General features: G+C 43.0%; 3 protein-coding genes and 1 pseudogene across 5 annotated transcripts; 3 read left to right on the top strand and 1 right to left on the bottom strand.

The window, feature by feature from the left end:
- Positions 1-129: 129 nt before the first annotated feature.
- Positions 130-13,056, top strand: LOC146565909 (F-box only protein 40-like). Its single transcript, XM_085289346.1, has 9 exons — positions 130-492; positions 1,542-1,574; positions 2,850-3,411; positions 3,710-4,215; positions 10,857-11,036; positions 11,151-11,392; positions 11,579-11,710; positions 11,881-12,166; positions 12,262-13,056. The coding sequence occupies exons 2-9, from the start codon at positions 1,572-1,574 to the stop codon at positions 12,457-12,459; spliced, it is 2,109 nt and encodes a 702-aa protein (XP_085145472.1). The 5' UTR covers positions 130-492; positions 1,542-1,571; the 3' UTR covers positions 12,460-13,056.
- On the top strand, positions 5,205-9,518 carry LOC146565911 (uncharacterized; annotated as a pseudogene). Its single transcript, XR_014894173.1, has 2 exons — positions 5,205-5,793; positions 6,370-9,518. The product of XR_014894173.1 is annotated as an uncharacterized LOC146565911 (transcript).
- Positions 7,806-9,563, bottom strand: LOC146565910 (uncharacterized). The gene is made up of 4 exons (XM_085289347.1): positions 9,390-9,563; positions 9,015-9,248; positions 8,399-8,488; positions 7,806-8,254 (listed from the first exon to the last, which is right to left on the bottom strand). The coding sequence occupies exons 1-4, from the start codon at positions 9,517-9,519 to the stop codon at positions 7,995-7,997; spliced, it is 714 nt and encodes a 237-aa protein (XP_085145473.1). The 5' UTR covers positions 9,520-9,563; the 3' UTR covers positions 7,806-7,994.
- A 965-nt stretch (positions 13,057-14,021) lies between the features above and the next one.
- On the top strand, positions 14,022-20,822 carry ccdc92bb (coiled-coil domain containing 92Bb). Of its 2 annotated transcripts, none has more exons than XM_085289344.1 (4): positions 14,022-14,338; positions 14,715-14,875; positions 14,967-15,014; positions 19,615-20,822. In XM_085289344.1, exons 2-4 carry the CDS (start codon positions 14,734-14,736, stop codon positions 20,328-20,330), a joined length of 906 nt encoding a protein of 301 aa, XP_085145470.1. In that variant the 5' UTR covers positions 14,022-14,338; positions 14,715-14,733; the 3' UTR covers positions 20,331-20,822. The 2 variants fall into 2 exon arrangements, with proteins under 2 accessions (XP_085145470.1, XP_085145471.1); XM_085289345.1 differs by having other exon boundaries at positions 14,023-14,338; positions 14,715-14,863.
- The last annotated feature ends 1,115 nt before the right edge of the window (positions 20,823-21,937 follow it).

Here is a 21,937-nt window from a genome sequence, read left to right as displayed (position 1 = left end):
GCACTGACTGAGAAATCTTATACGGGTGGTCAGAGACATGGTTTGGGTTACTGGTCGTCTCAGACACTTGCATCAGAAATCTGCCTACTTTCATTCTGCGCGCAGCAAAACGAGGCAGATTCTTGCTTAATATCCAAACGGAGTCCTCTAGTGGATATTTAAGTGTTGTCAAAACACTGTCAATGTGAATTTATTTTGCAGTTGTTGCAGCAGAGGCTGAGCTACTTGTTCTAATGTACTTGTACTAACAAACTTGTGCTCGGACACATAAACTCAGGCTGTGAATACGGAGATAGGAAGTCTTGTATAAAGTTTGGCACCTGTGGCTCCCCGCTGCAGCAATGTTGAGAAGCTGAGCGCGGAGTTATTTCTACTTGTGAACCTGCTTGTGCTGCTTGGCTAATTATAACCTACCAGTTCAAAGAGCACGGGGACAGAAAGCAACGTTATAAAACCAAAGAGAAAAAACAACTCGTCCGTGCTGTCCAACCGGTAAGGTATTCGTCGAGAAGGTTTGACTCCATTGTGAATGTGCTGAAATTCTCTGAGATTACCTGGTTTCATCTCTAATTTGAAAGGATTCCAGTGAAACTGCTCGAACAAGTGATAAAAGTGGAGAAGTGAAATATTTCAGCTGATCTAAGTGCTCGTCTGACTTGTACGTGTCGAGATTTACAGCCACACAGGCCACAGCTCGTTCTGGGTGTCTTTAAAACTGCACTAGAGCCAAGTGACATTTGTTTTACGCTTAGTGCAAAAGCTGCTGCATCAGTGTAGAAATGCTGCCCAGAACTTATTTGCCTGCTTGTTTTGCCTGTTTTAGGTCATTATTGTCAGAGTCTACTTGTTACTGAACAGGAAAGCAAAACAGTGGGAAACTGTTTTGACTTTCACAATATTTTTTTTGCAGATGTTCCTTCAGTTTTTAAAACCATGTCCGGTCAGGATGGCGTGCAGTGGTTAGGACTGTTGCTTCACAGACTGTCGTTCTAGGTTTGAATCGAGAGGTTGCTCTGCTTTCTCTGTCTGTACCGATTTCTTGATAGATTCCAGTTACAACTTCCCCTCTGCAGCTCGGGATCGGACAAGAGGTTTAGAAAACATTTAGATTCTCAAGTCGTGCAAAAGGGTAGTAATATGTTTTGTTTGAACACCTCTGACACATCCTGGCAGCAACCAGACTGAGAAGCATGAACTCTCCAAAGGATTCTGTTGTGTGACTTTGGAGTTTTTCACCCTTTTATGCAGACAAATGTACAGAAACATATTTGTGGGTTTGAATGAGTGCGAGATGAACTAAGTAAAAAATTTTAATGGTTTATGGCAACATATGAGCTTCGGTTTTGTTCATTTTTCTTTGTTTACTTGTCTTTAACAATCTGATATACTGTACGTGACCAGTGATGATGGATTGCATGTGGATTAAATGTGGCCTATATTATTCAGTGTTGGGATGATGTCACAGAAAGGTCATATCATGTCATATCATGCTTGACAGAAATGTCAATCATATACATTTGCTTTGTATTTTCTTCTTACAGAGTTAGAAAACCAGCTGAAGTCCCGTTAATATGGTGAGTCAGACTTTTTCTGCTGTTGAATTAAAGATTGAAGCTCATAGAGCTTTAAAGGTGGAGTATGTAAGATTATTGGTTTTAAAGATTATTTAAACCAATGGACAAACCTGCTTCCATCTCATATATACATATGTCTATTCAGATACAGAATAATGTAGATAATTCACTGCTAATGCTATTTTCTGATATCCCACTGTCCTCCACTCATTATTATAATGACTTATGTGTGGTATTAAGGACAGTGTTATTACTATTGTACTATCAAGACTAGACAACCCCATTGCCTAGCTCTAATAGATCTATGTATTATTATGATATTATCATTGTTGTATCTTAAAGATAATGGAAATAATCATGCATGCATGTAACTTGAACTCCCCACCTTTCCAAGCTACCCCCTTTTGAATATAGTAACTATATAGTCTAACTGAGATAACCCCCATCACTCTTTTCATCGTTAAATTCTCTGATCCTCTGAGTTTAATATGATCAACAAACCACTTATACTGTAAGGAGGCTGTCCCCCGACTCCGATCAGGTCTGGGGGTGAACCAGAGCTCTGAAACTGGACTTGTAACAGTTGTAATTCCTGCATTATGCGCACCATAGAAAAGATTTCCACTTACAAACCATCACTCTTGACCTCAGTGACCTTTTGTGCCAGAGCTGTCCTCTGAGTATAGTCTCTGACTGACTGTCTCTGTAGTAGTTTTACAATCATTATTACTGTTATATTCCCTTTTTTCACCCATCCTAAGTGCATTTATTTTGGACTGAAGAGAAATGAGGACCCTCACACTCAACACACACTCTCACATTCACACCACACCTATTCTCTTTACCTGCTCTGTCTTGTCTTGTTGGTTGTCATATATCTTTCTCTAAGTATCCTAATCCATGTGATGTCCTACTCCTTTTGTGGTACTCTTCAAAATAAGGTTCATTTAAAAAAAGATTCAAATATTATTAAATTAACAACAGATTATGAAACAACAGATCATGTGTATTGTGTTGTAGAGATATCCACCAAAGTTTGCATGCTAATAGCACATGCTATCAGTTTGTATCTAAAGACTAAATTGAGAGCTAAAATGAGAGCAAGAAGCAGTGCAAACAGGTTACGCCTATGATGCCAGACCAACATAGAGTTCTGAAGCATCCCTTTATTCCAGGGAATTTCACATATTGCACCTTTAATGAGCCATATTTTCATATATTGTAAACATCTTGTCATCACTGAATCATTCTGGGTTTTTTCCTGATCCAAATCAGAGTCGGCGTTCTCGGGCCTCCAGGATGCAGCAGCACATCCACTGTGATTCCTGCTACAGCCGCCGCTGCAGGGCTCGGGTGGAGGCCTCTGTGTGCTGTGCGGTCACCCCCTGCCGTCTGCACTGTGGCGCCCTCTTCCACCTGTGCAAAGCAGAGGATCACCTGCTGCTCTGCCCTAATGTGAGGGTGCCCTGCATCAATGCTGCGTACGGATGCCCTGTTCAGCTGCCTCGCTCCTCACGGGCATCCCACCTCCAGGTGTGCCCAGCCAGCGTGGTGTGCTGCACCATGGAGTGGCTCCGTTGGCCGACCGATGACACAAACCCACACAGCCACAAAGCCCTGCAGGACAACTTGGTGAAAGAAAGTGAGGGACAGGAGGAGGCTCTGGACCTTGCCATGGCCATAATCGATCAAAAAGACCTTTACAGCCGCCTAAAAATGAAGCCGCTCTATCCGGAGCTGACAGAGGAGGAAGAGGAGGAAATAAATGATGAGATGAAAGAGGAAGCAGCAGCTGGTGGAGTAGTCAATGGTGTCGTAATCGAAGATACCAGTGATGGTGGGTAATAGTGGTGCTTTTCAAAAGATGCTTTCCCTAACAAAATCTGCCTAAGAGTTACTGAAAACCTAAAACCCATGAGAGATTAAAAATAAATTGAATTTTTTGTGAGATTAAAATCATGTTTTAGGTACTCTAAAAATAGATTTGTGATAAATAAATCCTTAACACTTCTATCAGCACAGAATATTTCTGGATTAAACTAAAACATCTTCAACTGTTTTTGAATGTTTTTGAAACTCAGTAAAGTTCAGTTTCTCTCTTTGAAAAGTGTATTTCATTTATTTTTTCTCTCCAGGTCTTCCTAAAAACACCTCCTGTGAGCATAGTGGTGCTGAACAGACTGTACCAAACAGTGCTGTGCAAGGTTCAGGCATCAACAAAGATAAATATGACCTGTTCGAGATGATGTTCAGCATGGACAGAGGCGGCTGTGAGGCCGCTCAGGAAAATCTGAACAACCCCAAACAAAACCCAAACGTTGGTGACAAGGGAAAAACTCAGAGTGGCAGAAATCCAAAAGGGACTGAGAGGCAGGACCAGACAGACGCAGAGAATGACAGCTCTGCTGCCAAAAACTGTCCCCCAGCGGACACCAGTAAGACCGGGATGGCCCCGTGGCAGGAGGGAGTGCTGGACCGTTTGGGGCAGGAACTCACACCACAGGAGTACAACATGTACGTGGTGCATCATGGTCGCATGCTGCTAGCCTTTGGACAAATCGAGGCCTGTACTCCAAGGGAGAAAGACTTTGTGTACGGCAGCTTGGAGCCTATTCCAGTCCAGACACTGCGCTCATTCAAGGTGATGAAACTACATTTATTTTTTTATTGTAAAACAGAAATAGGACAGAACAGGATGTTTAAGTGCCACTGTTGCCTTACTTAAAAAAAAGAAAAGAAATGCTACTACGTCTCTCATTTTTCATTTGAGGATAGATGGATAGACGCCACTAGGACGTCATTTCCATCCGTGTATGACCATTCAGACCAGTTCTAAACAGTCCAAAATCTAAACTGGACTTTAAGAGCTCCTTTTACATCTGATTTTGGGTTTTAACTAAGAGCAGGAAGTGGAAAATGAAAACGTTAAGAGTGAAGCACAAATAACAGCTGCTAAAAGCTCCAACCAAAGACAAATTGCACTCAACAATGTTAAAATCCCAAACAGACTTATTACCAAGTATCCAACACTCAAAGCTGAGGTTTACAGGAAAAAAGAAATATATAGTATTTACTGAGGTTTCTTATTGCTATGGAAGCTTCTTTGTCCCACAAAAAACTGCATTCAAAATTTCTAAAACTTCTAAATTTCAACTTACTCGCTTAAACTTCTGAGAAAAGAGGTCAAAATCAACAAAAGAACTTTAAATTACAGTCTCCATTTCTGATTTGTGTCATACTTTTTAAAGTGAGTAGCTGGACGGTGTTTGAAGACAACTCCATCACTTCAATTCAAACTAATACCATAATAATACATTAGCGACCAAAGGAATTACAAATCTTTGCCAACTGGCTGGTAATTCACCAGTGGTTGCCAGATGGTTGCAGACCAGTCTTCATTTTGACTGGAACAATTGTCACATGTTCAAATATTAATGGTATATAATATATAATATAGTTAGTGGTTACATGTGTCCAAAACCCCACTAACAAAGTGAATCTTTCAAAACTTGGCTAATTGATTTTATATAATATTTGTGGGTGTGGCTTCAAAGCTAAGCATAGACTGGGGAGATAAATAAAACCCTTCTCTTGGGCTGCAGCAACATAAGTTACTGTTTAACAAACTGATAATTGTTAACTGAGTCCAGAGTCTGTTTGATTTGAGACTCACTATTAATTGATCGATAAGTAGCTGTAGCTAAAAGGCCCCATAAAACTACTGTTAAAATCAACAGTGTGTTCACACCAAACGCAATAGACGCGAGCAAACGCCTCTAATTTGACTCGTGCACATTCGCACCTAAACACGTGTCCAAGAAAAATCCATCGCGCCTCAAAATTGCATATTTTGACGCGCGTGAACCGGAAATGTGGGAGGAAGTTGTGCCAGACGGTATCTTTGCAAGATGGCAGCTGTCGAGCTAGAGCTTGAAGAGAGAGTCTCCCTTCTCTATGTACTGTGGAGAGCAGTGCAGCGGCGTAAAAGACGTCCTCGCCGTACCTGGGTCCATCAGGTCCTCCAGAGGCGTGAGCAGTTTGGGGAGTTTCACCATTTGCTCCAGGAGCTGCGCCTGGATGACGGCCGATTCCAGCGATACCACGTCTTTCACTCGCCAGTTTGAGGACCTGCTGTCCCGCGTCGGTCCCAGAATCTCCGCCTAGACACCAACTACAGGCGCTCAATCCTACCTGCAGAGCGCCTGTCCATCTGCTTGAGGTTAGTAAAAGTGTTTAATACTTAGTCCTTTATTGATACCTGTGCTAATATATGCTAAACCATCCGTTTATACACTGCTAACATGGATGTGCTATGCTAACAGTGAATGCATCGGTGTTTACTGAAAGCAAACTGTGGTACAGAGACGACTGTGTATAATATTTCTAGTGATACTCGAAAGGTCTCATCAAATCCCGATTTAATTCGATTTATGCTGTTATCAGTGTTTACAATGATAGCACGGCTGTGGTGTCATATCAATATATGCTCTCGGTGTTTGCTGAAAGCAAACTGGTATGAGGACCACTGTGAGTTAACCTTTGTAGTGATACTCACTCCTTTTTTTTTTATTTAGACCAGGTTTAATTCTGGGATAGTTGAATATTTGTATATAATCCCCGCAGACTGTTTTAGATTATATCTAATATACATTATGTAATTATCATTAAAATTACAAAATGTTTTATGTAAGATTTATGTTTTGTAATTTAAATCTGACATCACAAAAGTGTTTTGGAATTTCAATAATTTGTAACTGCAGTACACATAACACTAATTTTAAACAATTTTGTCCAGGTTCCTTGCCACCGGGGACTCCTTCAGGACCATCGCGTTCAGTTTTCGAGTTGGTGTCTCCACGGTGAGCCAGATCATCCCCCAGGTAGCGACGGCCATCTGGGACTGTCTAGTGGATGATTTCATGGCTGTGCCTTCACCTGGAGACTGGCGGTCCACAGCAGAGAGGGATCCCAGCAGCGCTGGAACTTCCCTCTCTGCTGTGGAGCTCCGGATGGTTCTCCTTGCTGTTGTGGATGCAAGGTATCGCTTCCGCGTTATTGATGTTGGGGGGTACGGGAGGACCCGGTGGTATTCTGGCCAACTCCACCTTTGGTCAGGCTCTTCGGGCTGGGACTCTGCCTCCTGACCAGCCTCTACCTGGTGGAGAACACCGTGGAGCCCAGCCCCATGTCTTTGTGGCTGATGAAGCGTTCCCGCTGTGGCGTGAGCTCATGAGGCCTTTCCCTGGACGCCTCCTCCCTCTAGAGAAGAACCTCCACTCCAGGGCCAGGATGAGAGTGGAGGGTGCCTTCAGTGTCCTCTCCTCACAGTAGAGGTTGTATCGGCGCTCAATGGAGCTCCGTCCTGAAATTGCGGAGAAGTGTGTGAAAGCAACGTGTGTTCTCCACAATTTTCTGCACTGTTTGGATGAGAGTGGGGCACCTGCTGTGAGGGGTGTGGCACCTGCTGTGGTGGAGCCGTTGCAAGGCCTGGGTCGTGTAGCAGCAAACAACTCCTCCAGAGGCTGTCCTGGTGAGGGAGAAATTCATGGCCCACTTCTCGGCGTAGGGAGCTGTGTCTTGGCAACCAAAGGAGTAGCCTGTTTGAAGTCCGAGTGACTTCCCCACAACGGCTCTTTTAAGAGCCACCCACAAACCTCTAAAGAGTGTTCCTGTCTTTTTCAATTTTTCTTAATAAATGGAGCTCTACTCCAAAACAAACTAGCCTCTTTTTACTCTCTTAAGTAACTTGTCTTCACTGTGTTCCTATAACCAGTGTGATGCAAAAGTTTGGGCAACCTTGTTAATAGTCATTATTTTCTTGTATGAATCACTGTTACAATGAAAAATGTCACTTGCATATATCATATAGGAGACACACACACATTGATATACACTAAATATTTATTTCATTTCTCTTTTTTTGTGTTGCCAATTTATGCACCTGCTTGATTTAGTTTAAACAGTTATTGCACACTTTCTGTAAACCCAGTGAACTTCATTTCACTTCTCAAATATCACTGTGTGTGTCTCCTATATGATATATTTAACTAACAATTTTTATTGTGACAACCAACAATTTGTACAGGAAAATAATTACTTTTAACAAGGTTGCCCAAACTTTTGCATCACACTGTATTGGTATATTTTGTCTTTAGTATAATATGAAATAAATTCTACTTGTGTCAAGTCGTGTGTCAACATTTGCTGTGTAGTAGAACTGAGACATTAGTCATTACAAATGTTTATTGGAAAAAATATATAAATTCACTAACAAAAACATTAAACATAAATATAAAATTTAACTATTTACAGAGACAGGAATAAAAAGGACCCAGCTTGGAGTGGAAGAGCCTCAGGGAGAAGGAGGAGAAAAATAACAACATTGTTTCTGCCCTGGAGAGCTGCTGCCTCATCAGAAAACTACTGATCATTAGGGTCCAATGTTTCCAAATTTAACACAGCTGTGCTGTTGTCAAAAACTAATTTATGAATTTGAAATTTCACGAATTCTCGTGTCTGAGGCGGCATGCTCTCCAGAGCAGGAACAAGGCTGAGGAGAAAATGTTCTGTTGGAGACGGGCGTGGCCTCTTTAGGGACTCCAGGATGGCCAGCTCCACCGCCGATGGACCGTCCTGGGACCCGTCCCTCGACCGCCTTCGAGATGTCCTCCTCTGTGGGCCTGTAAAACACAGCACAAAAAGACAAAGTAATGAGAAGGCTGCTACTAGATTTTCATTTTCAAAATTGAAGAAAAAAACAAACAAACAAACAAAAAAAAAAAAACAGGATATAAACAGATTGGTTATAGATATTTAGTACATGCCTGTGGGTGCAGCAGCAGGAGTGGAGGGACCAGGGACTGGGGAGCCAGGAGAAGCAACAGGGGATGACTCTGCTGTAGAATCAGTTGACTCTATCAAGACAATATTAAATGTTAACAGGTTGAAGACAATAGTCAGAGAAATTATATAGAGTGGTCTCTCATTTATTGCAGCACATGAACAGTAGTCGCAGTTCTCACAAGTTGATTCTCAAAGTGCAAACCTTTGTCGATTTTAAAACGTAAAAGTATTATGCCGCGCTTTTTCCAAGGCGCCACTTTTGTGCGCCTTTTTCCCTCGCGGTGCAGGTGTGTATTTCCGAATGAGGGTCATAGTTATGAGTGTTTTTGTGCTGTTTTTTCTATTGGACGTGATGGTTATAGAAACCAAACATGATACGTTTGGCAAGCGCAGGAGACACGACACGGAGGAGATTTGTCAATCAGGCTGCAGAATGCAATGCTGTACGATGCAATAAAAAAAAAAAATCAGCGAAAAGGCGAGGCAGTGACGGATGAACAGCGGGACCACTGTATACTGTTTATTAATAAACAAAATATATTCCTATATGACAACACGCATAAATTAACTGCCTACATTAACTCATTGTAAACATACCTTCTGACTGACACTCCCCTGCTGCCTCTCCGGGCTGTCCCTGGTCCTCGGGGGGGAAGTTCTCCATGGTCCCCACCAAATTCCCACTTGTCTCCCGCGGGGTGAGGAAGGGGTCCAGAAACCCCATGACCGCGAAGAACTTCCATCTCCTCCCCGATCCTGCTGCAGACCCACTCCTCTTCTCCTTATTATACGTGTCCCTGAGGCTATTCCACTTTCTCCTGCAGATGTCCTCTGAATAAACACATTATCTTGTTAGCGGAAAGGTATTTGTATATCAGTGGGAAAATAGCGGGACAGTAGGCGGGCTTGCTAGCTTTTGCGCGGCTTCATCGGGTCAGTCTGAAAATTAAAAAGAAGAATGAATGAACTTACCAGGTTGCCCGATCTCCTCACTTATGTGCCTCCAAGCTAGGTCCTTTTTATTCCTGTCTCGGTAGAAGTAGTAGCTAGCATCATATAGCTCTGGATAATTAGCCACGGCTCTGATGAGCTTTTCCTCCATACTGAATGAAGAATGAAGGGCTTTGGCTGGATCTGCCCCTTTGACCCAGGTCAGAGCCACGTCACCAGGCTCCTGATTGGTTGTCGCGGCACGATTTGACGCTGGAGTTCAGATTTTTCCATCTCGAGCGGTTGACGCGATATGCGCGTATGCACAAAATGCAACACAAAAACTGACACGCTTGGTGTTTTTTTTTCGCGAGTCAAACGCGCCAGACGCGGTACGCTGTCATCGCGCTTTTCCATTGACTTTACATGTAAACCTGACGCTCTGGCCGCCTCTATCGCGTTCGGTGTGAAGACAAACTGCTTTATAAATACATGTAGACCAGTGATATGACTTAATTTGCTTAAAAAAAAAGTTTCGATCTCCTGGTTTATTATACTTACAATAATCATATTTATGCTAGTATTAACTTCGATAATCGTTTGAGGGATACTTTTTACGTTTTTTGCTTTAAATTACTTTTATGGACAAAATCACATTATCCCCACTACTGCTGGGGTGGAAGCTAATGGGACAACACATAAGTAAGAAAAAAAATATCATGTCAGTGTCCTGTAAAATGACTTAATAGCATTACCTGCCCTCTGTGATGTATTGTATCCTGTGCCAGCCCTCCAGGGTTGAGCAGCATGACAGGGTTTTCTCTGTACAGCAGTGAAAGATCCTGGTGTACAGAAGAAACAGATGTTACAGATGTTGTTCAGTTATAGCACAAACTTCATACTTCTAAAGTGCTTTATTTTAACTTACAGAAGCACAAAATGAATATTGGATATTTGACATGTCTCTGTGTGTTCCATCTTTTAGTTTCCCAAAGTTTCCCTCTTCTTCGTACTGAGGCGTCACACGTTTTGTCTCACTGTATATACGCTGAGCAGCTTATAAATGCACCATTATGGTCCTTTAACCTGCTGGAAGCTTTAACTTTTAGATAAAACGGACTGTAGAGGCATTGTCACATAATATATAGTAAGCAGAGATACAGCCATGAGTTGTAGTGTGAGTAAAATAACTGAACTTTTCATCACCAAACTAAAGTGGCTTACTGCATTTGATTCAAGTGCTCATAATTGGTCTTCAGTAGAAATGAGTTCCACCCACTTCAAACTAGTGAGACTCTCACAGCTGAAGCAGTGATCTGTGTCTATATGTGCAATCCTACCAATGAGATTAAAGCTGACATTTGAACTTTTAGTAGCCTTTTAAACAGAAAGAAAACAGTTATTCAGCCTCTGCTGTTGACCATTCTGGCTTTAAAATATCCACCAGGATCAGAAAGCACAAAAGGTTCTCTGTTCACTGTACTCGCTTGATGTTTGTCTTCCTCACAGGTACCTGACAGCTATCACTACAGGCGACGTGTTCATCTATACGACACGGCCGCACGGGTTCAAAGTGAACCTCGCGGTGTGGACACATCGGACCTCGGAGTCAAAGAAGATGAGTGGCTCACTGATGAAGCAGCAGCCACGCTGCTGGGCTATGCAGAGGAAGAGGTCATGGGTCACAAGGTATAACATGCTCAAGCACACAAGCAGTTCAGGAAAAAAAGTGGAAAGTCTGAAAACCTTTATATGGTTTATAGTTGATCGGGTATTGCAACTGACTGGTTTCCCTCCCTGCAGATCAGCGAGTCGAAAGCATACGACGGGCTCTACATTGACGTGGGAACGCAGACATATTCGTTTCGCTCAGCTCCTTTCAAAGGGAAGACCACCCTGGCTGAGGTGATGGTGGACAGACCGCTGAAGCTTCACCTGCAGCTGCAAGCGGAGAGTGTGAACAGCAGACACAACAGAGCCAGCTGTGTCTTCACCTTCCTCTGCGGTCACACCTTCCACCGACGAGAGTTCGCCACACATGTCAGGTGTCTGTGCAAAATCTGCCCTCAGCATTAAAGTAATAAGTGTTAAGCTCTCACTGGAAGCAACTGTGGATGAGCGCATTTTTGTCTTTTTATTTTTAGACACAACCTGCAAAAAACAAAAAAAATGTGTATGAATGGCCCTGGTTGTGTGCTATGAATGTATAAACTGCCATGTTCTTTTTCCAGGAATGTGCACTGTGACATCCACACATGTCTGAGCGGTTGGTTCGAGCAGCGGTGTCCACTCGCGTATCTGGGGTGCACCTATAGTCAGAGGAGGTTTCATCCTTCCACACATAAAGCTACCGTCACATACAAGTGAGCACAACTCATATGAATCCACAAGGATTCATTTGTTAATGAAAATAGTCTCTTAATGTCTTAAACATTGAGTACAGTGAGTGCACCAAAGGGAAGATTTTATTGCATATGCTCCTCCTTTATTTTAGTTTTAACTCCACCCACTCTCCTTTTTCCCTCCCATACAGTAAGGAGCTGAGGAGTTTTAACTTGCGTCCAACATTCGAAGGATTAGTAGGTGACAATTCACCCACGAGCTCAGAAGGAAGAGGGGGCTCTTTGGGCTCTCTTCCCTACGAGGTGCTGTGCCACATGGCCAGTTTCCTGGACAGCCTGTCCCTCTTCCAGCTGGCTCTGGTGTCCCGCCTCATGAGGCAGGTGTGCTCCACTCTGCTGAAGGAGAGAGGGATGGTCACCTTCCGCTGGGAGAAGAAAACCTACTCACACGGGAGAACCAAGTGGAGAGCCAAGCTTGTGAGATATAGAAACAAAGCCAGCTAGTTCATCACATACTATGGCAATTATTCCTCCTTTGGTCTTCTCCTGACTCTGTTTTGGTTTCTCTTCAGGTGTGGGAGTTCAGTCATCTCTTCTCCTCAGTGGATTCGTGGCATATGGCTGACATCCCTCCTATATCTGCTCACCTGAAAGTCTGTCCCTACTACGAGGTCTCCCTGCACAGTAAGCCGGTTTCCCTCCCCAGCATGGACGAGAAATGCAGCCAGAAGAGTTCGAGCCTTGTCAACCATTTCACAGGAAACAGATGACAACAATTCCCCTGCTGCACCTGCCCCAAAAAATGTATTTATGGCCAGGTTATTCTGCACAGATATAAAGAGTGTCTTCTATAACCATTATGTTGCAAAACTCTACAGAAAAAAAGTTACCTAAACTTAACAGAGGCTTTTGGCTTACTGGAAAATAACGTGTTCTAAGTATTATCATTAATCAGACTTTTAGCTGATGATATTTGTATTGTGTGGGATTAAGATGATTATAACAGAATAAAAACTGTTAATGTTAAATAGAAAATAAGTTCATACTTTCATTTATAAATATACTATATGTTTATTAGAAGTGTTGATCAATCATATTTTAGTCATTTTAAACAAAACAGCTGAACTGGTTCAAGGCTTTTTTGTTTTTATTTGTCAGAAAAGATATTAAAATGAACACCTTTGTGGTTTTTACAAAGATTATATGCAGAACCGTAGGACCTAAAGCTGGATAAACATGATGAGGTATACCATTGAGATATAAGAAAGAGTTGTTGAAGCTTGGTTAAGAGGAGAGACTGAGCAGCCAAAAGAAGAAGATCATTGTGGTTCATCTTGGTCTGTGAAAATGACAACGCACATAATAAATGCTTTCTTTGGACAACTTCTTTAAATGTGTGACTGATTGTGGACTTAAATTTTATTTCAGTTTTTGTATATGTAATATTCATATAACTGCTACCTCCTTTTAATTTCAGAGGCAAACATTGACTTAGCTAAAGCAACAATTACTGGTTACTTCTCTTTGTCAGACAAAACATCACCTGCCAAAGCAAATGCTGTTTTTTGTTTTGTATTTTAGATCATTTTTGAAAGATTCAGAGTTACACAAAAGGAAAGTATTCTGAATCTGCACGAATGAGAAACTTTACAGTAATTTTAAACAGAATATATATTTTCCATCTTTTTTTGGTCCAAGCTTTTAAAAGAGATATAATTATTTTCATTCTTTGTCATTGAAAATAAGGTCTTACAAAAAACAAAAGTACACCAGCCCATTCAGTCTCTTGTAGAAGCTCCATACCAGCAATAACTTGAAGTAATCTTTTCCTGTATGACTTCATCCGTCTCTCACATCATTTTTGGAGGAATGTTGACATCTGCTTTTACAGACGTCCTCCCACCTGCCGATGATCAGTTAATCAGCACCTTTTTTGCTGTTCATATGATGGTGTATTTACCTAATGTATCTAATTTTAAGGTAAATACTAAGAACCATATTTATTTCTAACAAAGAATAAAAAGGGCATACTTTCTTTTTACCATAACTGTAAATTAAATAAGGTAAATTGATTAAATGAGTAAAATAAATAAATTTTACTGGATATGTAAGACAATAAAAACAGAACATAGAAGAAATAATCTAATACAGAAAATGCTGCTGATTGGAATTTTTTGTGAAACTGTTTTTTCTATCCTTGTATGAAGCACGGGTTGCTGTCATATAAGCAAAATACACTTCTGACTCTGTTCACGTTGGAGTAAAGATGAACTGTTGTGGGCTTATTGGTGAATTTTGAGGCATTTAGAGCGGGTTACATTTCAGGAAGCTCCTCCTCCTCCTGGTGCTGCTCCGTGGCACCGACAACCTCACACTCCGTGGTGCTTTTGTTGTGAATACATCACCGCGCTGCACATAGCCAATAACCAGAAGGTTACGAGGAGGTTGTTTCGACTCAGCCTGCAGTAGGATTCATTCATTCGTGTCGTCCCGGAGAAGAAAACAAGCGAGCGCTTTTGCAGACTGATCGCTTTGCACGGGCCTTTTGTTTTCTGCGTTTCTGCTCCATCAAGGACGGGAAATAAAGAGCCAAATCTATACGGAGATCCATGACAGACGCTTTGGAGAGGATATCGCTTCAGTATCACGGTAGGCCACAGCCAGTGATGGAGATAAATGAGAGACTGAGTAAACGTGCAGAAATGAGAAAGCTCATAAAACTGATAATATTAAATAAGAGCAGGCTACTGTCAAATCACCCAAGAAGCAGATGCATAGAAATGCATTAAAAACCCTTAAATGATGTAGAAAAGCATTGTAATATAACACCAGTTATGCTATATTGCATGAAGAAAAATGCATAATTACTAATGGATATCATTGAGTGATATAATCTTATTTGAAGTGTTCGCTTGCAAGTATTACTCAATGCCAGCATTGAAACTGCGACACTAATATAAACAGCTGTGGTAATAAATCTTGCAGCCAATCCAAAGACAAACCAGCCATCAACATCTGTGCACAGGTTCTGCAGGGGTTCGGCCATGGATGCCGGGAGGCTCGAGCAGCAGGTGGCCAGTGTGGAGAGAGGCATCACCTTCCTGAAGCAGGAGCACCTGGCCATGCTGACTGGCCTGCAGCTGGAGATCACACACCTGAAGAGGCGCTGTCATGGTCAGTGTACAGGTGAACTGCTCTTGCCATCTCATTATGTACTTACTTGTCTTATATTTGTCTGTCTGCCAGCCTGTTGTACTACTTCCTTTCTTGCCTGCAGAGCTGAGCTGTGAGCTGGACTCCAGGTTTCCCGACAGAAACACAGCAGGTGAGAAATTACAAACCCTTGCTGAGCAAGGGAAAAATGATATATGAGAGACGCTGAAACTTTATATCATAGCTGTAGAGATCTAAAAAAGAAAAGATGGGCAGAGGACAACTGAGAATTAACAGGGTTACACTGACAGGGCAAGCTTGCTAATATTTATAAAATCTATATTTATTGTAAATTGTCACAAAGCAGAGCTACAAGTCGATAATAGATTTTAAATACCGTGATTTTAAATCTTGTTTTTCAGTTATCAGCTGGATTAGCTGCTGTCATAGTTAAAAATGAGCCTAGGGAAATAAAAAGTTATGTCTGTAGATCCCAGTGTTGACTTATTTGTAGCAGTACATGATGATATTGGTTTGTTGTTAGCATTTTGAGTTGCATATTTAAAATATATCAAATAAAGTTATCAAAATGACGTGAGATTATAAAGTTTTGCGACTCTTCTAAAAAATAATTAAAGATCCTAGCTCACTGAAATTTAGCCCTTACTTTGTAGATATACCTCTTAGGTAGCACTCTGCTTCCAGTGTGTCTGCCACTATATAGTACTGTAGTATAATACTGACAAATTAGACTCATGTCTCTCTTGATTTGATTCTTGATGTGGTCAAAACAGCTACCCTTAATCTTTAATTTCATTTGGGAGAGGGAGACAAAGTAGAAAGTTTTCAAACTTGGTGAGTGGGGTGGGCGATAAGTGGTAGTTCTGCTGATGTAGCATGTTTTTAATAATGCATGGTGTTCCCCAGTCATGATTCTGACCTGATGTGTCGCCTTTGACAATGTAGACATTCCCACTAACAACCCCAGTTTGGTTTTCAAATCATAGTCAAGACATTCAGCCTCATAATTCTGGCTGCATGTTTGACCACGCTTCTTGGCAGAATTGGTTTCCTGGCACAGACCCACAAATTTTCAATAGTGTTGAGGCTGGGACTTCAGAAGCTTAATGTTAGCTTGCTTTTCCAGATATCCAAATTCAGATTTGATGTGTTTGTAATAGAGATGGCACGATACCACTTTTTTATGTCCGATACCGATACCGATATCATAAATTTGGATATCTGCCGATACCGATATGAATCCGATATAGTGTTTTTTAATAAACAAAACTGTTTTTTAAATATCTTGCTGCATTTTGTATAAGTTCATACTCAAGTTTAAAACAACAACTACACTAAAGCTATTCTGTTATACCTGTATGCAAAAAAAAAATTTCATAGTTCAGCAATACTGATCAATCTAATAAACTTAAACCTACACCATCCTCCCTATTCTGGTATTTTAAAGAGTACTTAGCATAAATATTAAGCAACCTAACTAATAGGGTTCCAACTCCCAGCAACAACAAAAATAAATAAATAAAAAATAGGGAACCACCCCTCACGCTCCACCTCATGATGCTTAATCGACGTAGTCAACCTTAATTTGATGCAGTGTGAAAAAAAAATGCACAGAAATCAATTATTTTTCAAGAAATATTAAATAGATTCAACATCTTTCTTCAACAAAATTGCAGACTGCACAGATGGTACCTTCCCAAAGTAAAAAGTACTATAGCTTACTAGGGTATATATATTAGACTTAATAGTCACTATATACAGTAATTGACTTCTATTCATTTTACATCAAATTAAAACTTTGGGTGTAAGATAATTATTTATTAAAAGCTAGACATTTTAAATGAGAATAAGAAAGAAAAGTATGTCTTTGTGCCCCCTTTTCCCTGTTAATGCCCTATCGGCCCCCCTGGCTAAACTTTGCTAGATCCGCCCCTGCACAGTTACCAGCGTCAGCTACGTAGAAAAAGATCCTCGAGTAGAAAGTAATATTAAATAAATTCTAACAACAGCTGATCAAGCTTAAACGTGCTGCTGTTGTTCAGCCGCTGGTTTCCTCTTTCTGGTGCAAAGTGGGCCAAAAGCAAACTAGAGACACGGACTCCTGACAGAAAAGCCGATCAGCTGATCGTTAAGCAGTTTCATGATTGAAGTAGCAGCCGGAGAGCGAGAGGCAGTCGCTCCATATATCGCTTGTTAAGCTTAACGCAGGAATGCTTTACAAACATTCAGAGATGGACTTACACACTTGCTTTACTTCTCTTGGGATAACTTTGTCGGAGATGAAATGCCGGGTTGCTAGCGAAGCTCCAAATGCTATCCAGACCACCGACAGGTCCCGCATGCCACAGCCGCTCTATCACGTGATGCATACTGCTCCGACGTGCTAACGTTCTGAGGTGAGTTACGGTGTGTTGCAAGTTTTGTGAGGTGCTTTCGTGATATTTAATGGATCGGATTACATTTTTTATTTTTCTCCGATATCCGATCCAGTAATTTAGGTCAGTATCGGACCGATACCGATATGTAATATCGGATCGGTCCATCTCTAGTTTGTAATCATCATCCTGTGGGAACACTCAATCACTCATTATTCCATTCTAATGTACCGGTATCACAGCAAACAGCCCCAGAGCATGATGCTACCACCACCATGCTTCACATTTGCTACACTGTTCTTAGGTTTGAAAGCCTCACCTTTACTCCTGCGAACACACCTCTATTCATTGTGGCGAAACAGCTCAATCTTTGTCTCGTCTGACCATCACATTTTCCCCAGAAGGCGTTTGGCTCGTCTCTGTGGGCCTCGACCTTGAAGGTGTGCTTCTTTCTTGGTTGAAATCCTCCCAGTCCTTGGTGATATAAAACTCACTTCACTGTGGACAGTGATGCTGGTATTCCAGCAGTTTCCAGTTCATGGGAGGCTTGAGCCTTGCTGGTTCCTGATTATTCTTCGGTGGTGGTTCGATCCCAGGCTGCCTCCTGACTGCATGCCAAATATCCTTGGGCAAGATACTAACCCCATGTTTGCCTACTGGTGGTGGTCAGAGGGCCCGGTGGCGCCAGTGTCCGGCAGCCTCGCCTCTGTCAGTGCGCCCCAGGGCAGCTGTGGCTACAATGTAGCTTGGCATCGCCAGTGTGTGAATGTGTGTGAATGGGTGAATGACTGAATGTAGTGGCCTCAGAATCTCATCTCTGATTTTTGCAGATGATGTGGTTCTGTTGGCTTCATCGGGTGAGGGCCTCCAGCTCGCACTGGAGCGGTTCGCAGCCGAGTGTGAAGCAGCGGGAATGAGGATCAGCACCTTCAAATCTGAGGCCATGGTTCTCAGCCGGAAAAGGGTGGAGTGCCCACTCCGGGTCGGGGATGAGTTCCTGCCCCAAGTGGAGGAGTTCAAGTATCTCGGGGTCTTGTTCGCGAGTGATGGGAGAAGGGAGCTGGAGATCGACAGACGGATTGGGGCTGCAGCTGCAGTAATGCGGACGCTGCCGTCGTGGTGAAGAGGGAGCTGAGTGTAAAAGCGAAGCTCTCAATTTACCGGTCGATCTACGTCCCTACCCTCACCTATGGCCACGAGCTGTGGGTAGTGACCGAAAGAACGAGATCGCGGATACAAGCGGCAGAAATGAGCTTCCTCCGAAGGGTGGCTGGCCTCTCCCTTAGAGATAGGGTGAGAAGTTCGGCCATCCGGGAGGGGCTCAGAGTAGAGCAGCTGCTGCTCCACATCGAAAGGAGCCAGCTGAGGTGGTTCGGGCATCTGACAAGGATGCCCCCTGGGCGCCTCCTGGGTGAGGTGTTCCAGGCATGTCCCACCGGGAGGAGGCCCCGGGGCAGACCCAGGACATGCTGGAGAGATTATATCTCTCGGCTGGCCTGGGAACGCCTTGGTATTCCCCCGGATAAGCTGGAGGAGGTGGCTGGGGAGAGGGAGGTCTGGGCCTCTTTGCTTAGGCTGCTGCCCCCGCGACCCGGCCCCGGACAAAGCGGATGAAAATGGATGGATGGATGGATGGACTGAATGTAGTGTGAAGCGCTTTGGGGTCCTTAGGGACTAGAAAAGCGCTATACAAATGCAGGCCATTTACCATTCTTGAACAACCTAACCAGTTTCCACTAATCTGAGGGTGACAGTGTGGGTTCTCTGAAAAAGCTGTACTTACAGTTGGTTGAACTGATGTTGGAATGTGCAGATGTTTAGAACTGGCTCCAAGAGGCATTCCTGACATGTGTAAACCTGTAATTCACCTTCTTAGATCGATCTTAATCGAGTCCTTGGACTCAACTGAGGTGCTGAGTGCTGTCAAACAAATCCTTTTTATGTTGGCAAAGAGAAACTAAGAGTTACAGTTACTACACAGTGCTGGAAATGGTCCCTAATGCACAATAATGCATGCAGGTGGAGATCTGCCAAACTGAAGGTTTTGGAACTTTGTGATTGTACCCTGTACCGTAAGCTCTGATGCAAAATGTGATCTAAATAATAGATTTTTTTTTTTAATTATTGGGCCAGGTTTCACTGACTGATAAGCAAAAGTAGACAGAAAGCACAGTGAAAAGTGAAATTCATGCAGAATAAGATAAGAATGAATGGTTAAGTAGATGAATCAACAGATATTAATCACAGAAAAACAGACCAAAGTCTGGCACTAGAAGGTAAACAGTGAACCCCTCATAATTTGTAGTGTATCTCATAGCTTTAGTATCCACTGAACCTGCATTTCTGTGTGTTTGTGTTTTCATATATGCTTCACAGAGGAGGAGGCAGAGCTGGCGGCACGTTGTGATGCTGCAGAGCGACTTCTACAGGACCAGCACTGCATGATGGTCGCTGCACGGGGGGAACTGCGGGCCAGCCGGGCACGGGCATCGGCACTCGGGAGGAGCCTCAGAGAAGAAGAGCGACGTTTCTTAGAGGAGCTGAAACGTCGAAGCCACAAGATCACACTGCTGAGTCGTGAGCTTCAGCGGCAAAATGTCACGACCACGACCCTCTGTCACGAGCTGCACACTGCGCGGTTAAAACTGTTCCAGCAGCAGCAGAGCAGTGGGTCTGCTCCTGAGGGAGAGGAGGAGGCCAGAGGAAAGGAGCAGGAGGAGGAGGAAGAGGAGGAAGAGGAGGATGAAGATGATGAAGATGGTGAAGGGGAGAGCTCAGACTGGCTACTGTCTCCACCTCCTCCTGTCTCTCCCAGCCAATCAGAGGCAAGGCAGAGGATGCGCATCAGCGTAAGAGAGGAGAGGGTCAGGGCTTGCGTCCCACAGGAGAGAGTGACATCACCACAGCAGCCACACCCCATGCCTGACCCCGCCCTCTTCCTGGTGCCACTTAGGTACCGCCTCCTCCGCATGCACCAGCCAGTCAGATCACAGGATGGAGAAGGGCTGGAGGACGAATGGGAGGATATTGATGACAGCAGGGTGCCCAGGAGGGTGGACATGGGAGCAGGGGAGGGAGAAACTGCTCTGTGATGAAGACAGGGAGGTGGCGTTGTCTTCCAACAGGTCTCAGCTAACGTCTGATGCAGTTATACTAGAAAAAGATCCAGATGAGAGCGATGTAACCTTGTGATTGTGTGTAGATTTTGGGAGGTTAGAGTTAAGTTGTGCAGGAGTGCGTGATCCAACCTACACGTAGACGTTATTAGGTGAATTTGTTAAATTGATGGTGCAGCTTATAGTCTGAAAGTGTGAAGAAACAGGGCAAAAAAAGCAAAGAAGATTAATGGCTTCATATGGATGCCTTTTGATTTAAACACTGTTGATCACAGCTTTTTTCCTATAATTAGTAGCCTTGCCTCTGGGTTCATGAACACTGACATCGTGCCGATAAAGTGGCTGTCTGCTTTCTCACTGCACAAGCTGTACTGCAGGTTTGGAGAGTCACTCTGAAAGGCTTAGGGACATTTTGTAATCATTCGCACTTTATTAAATCCATGCAATGTGCCTGTTAATGGCCGAAAATTATGTGGTCATGTTTTTTGTTCTATAGTTGACTTCTTAGGCTGCCTCTAATAACATTAGCGAGTTCTCTGCCCTAGTTAAGTCTCCCACTAAGCTGTAATAATTTATTTTATATTCATTACATGTTTCCTTAGAAGATTCTTTAAGGACACAAAGGTAGGGGGAAAGTGCATCGTCCAAATCTTTATTCCAGGCTTAGGTCATACATACAGTGGGGCAAAAAAGTATTTAGTCAGCCACCGATTGTGCAAGTTCCCCCACTTAAAATGATGACAGAGGTCAGTAATTTGCACCAGAGGTACACATCAACTGTGAGAGACAGAATGTGAAAAAAAAATCCATGAATTCACATGGTAGGATTTGTAAAGAATTTATTCGTAAATTAGGGTGGAAAATAAGTATTTGGTCACCTCAAACAAGGAAAATCTCTGGCTCTCACAGACCTGTAACGTCTTCTGTAAGAAGCTTTTCTGTCCCCCACTCGTTCCCTGTATGAATGGCACCTGTTTGAACTCATCATCTGTATAAAAGACACCTGTCCACAGCCGCAAACAGTCAGACTCCAAACTCCGCCATGGCCAAGACCAAAGAGCTTTCGAAGGACACCAGGAAAAGTATTGTAGACCTGCACCAGACTGGGAAGAGTGAATCTACAATAGGCAAGCAGCTTGGTGTGAAAAAATCAACTGTGGGAGCAATCATCAGAAAATGGAAGACATACAAGACCACTGATAATCTCCCTCGATCTGGGGCTCCACGCAAGATCTCATCCCGTGGGGTCAAAATGATCATGAGAACGGTGAGCAAAGATCCCAGAACCACACGGGGGGACCTGGTGAATGACCTGCAGAGAGCTGGGACCAAAGTAACAAAGGTCACCATCAGTAACACACTACAACGGCAGGGAATCAAATCCCGCAGTGCCAGACGTGTTCCGCTGCTGAAGCCAGTGCATGTCCAGGCCCGTCTGAAGTTTGCCAGAGAGCACATGGATGATACAGCAGAGGATTGGGAGAATGTCATGTGGTCAGATGAAACCAAAGTAGAACTTTTTGGTATAAACTCAACTCGTCGTGTTTGGAGGAAGAAGAATACTGAGTTGCATCCCAAGAACA

The sequence above is a fragment of the Mchenga conophoros genome, linkage group LG10 (assembly GCF_057382185.1).
Source record: "Mchenga conophoros isolate Kocher_MC1m ecotype Shallow Benthic linkage group LG10, M_conophoros_male_GT1.1, whole genome shotgun sequence".
Classification (NCBI taxonomy): Eukaryota; Metazoa; Chordata; class Actinopteri; order Cichliformes; family Cichlidae; genus Mchenga; species Mchenga conophoros.
Note: the sequence above shows the minus strand (reverse complement) of the source record. Positions and strands in the feature narration are given on the sequence as shown.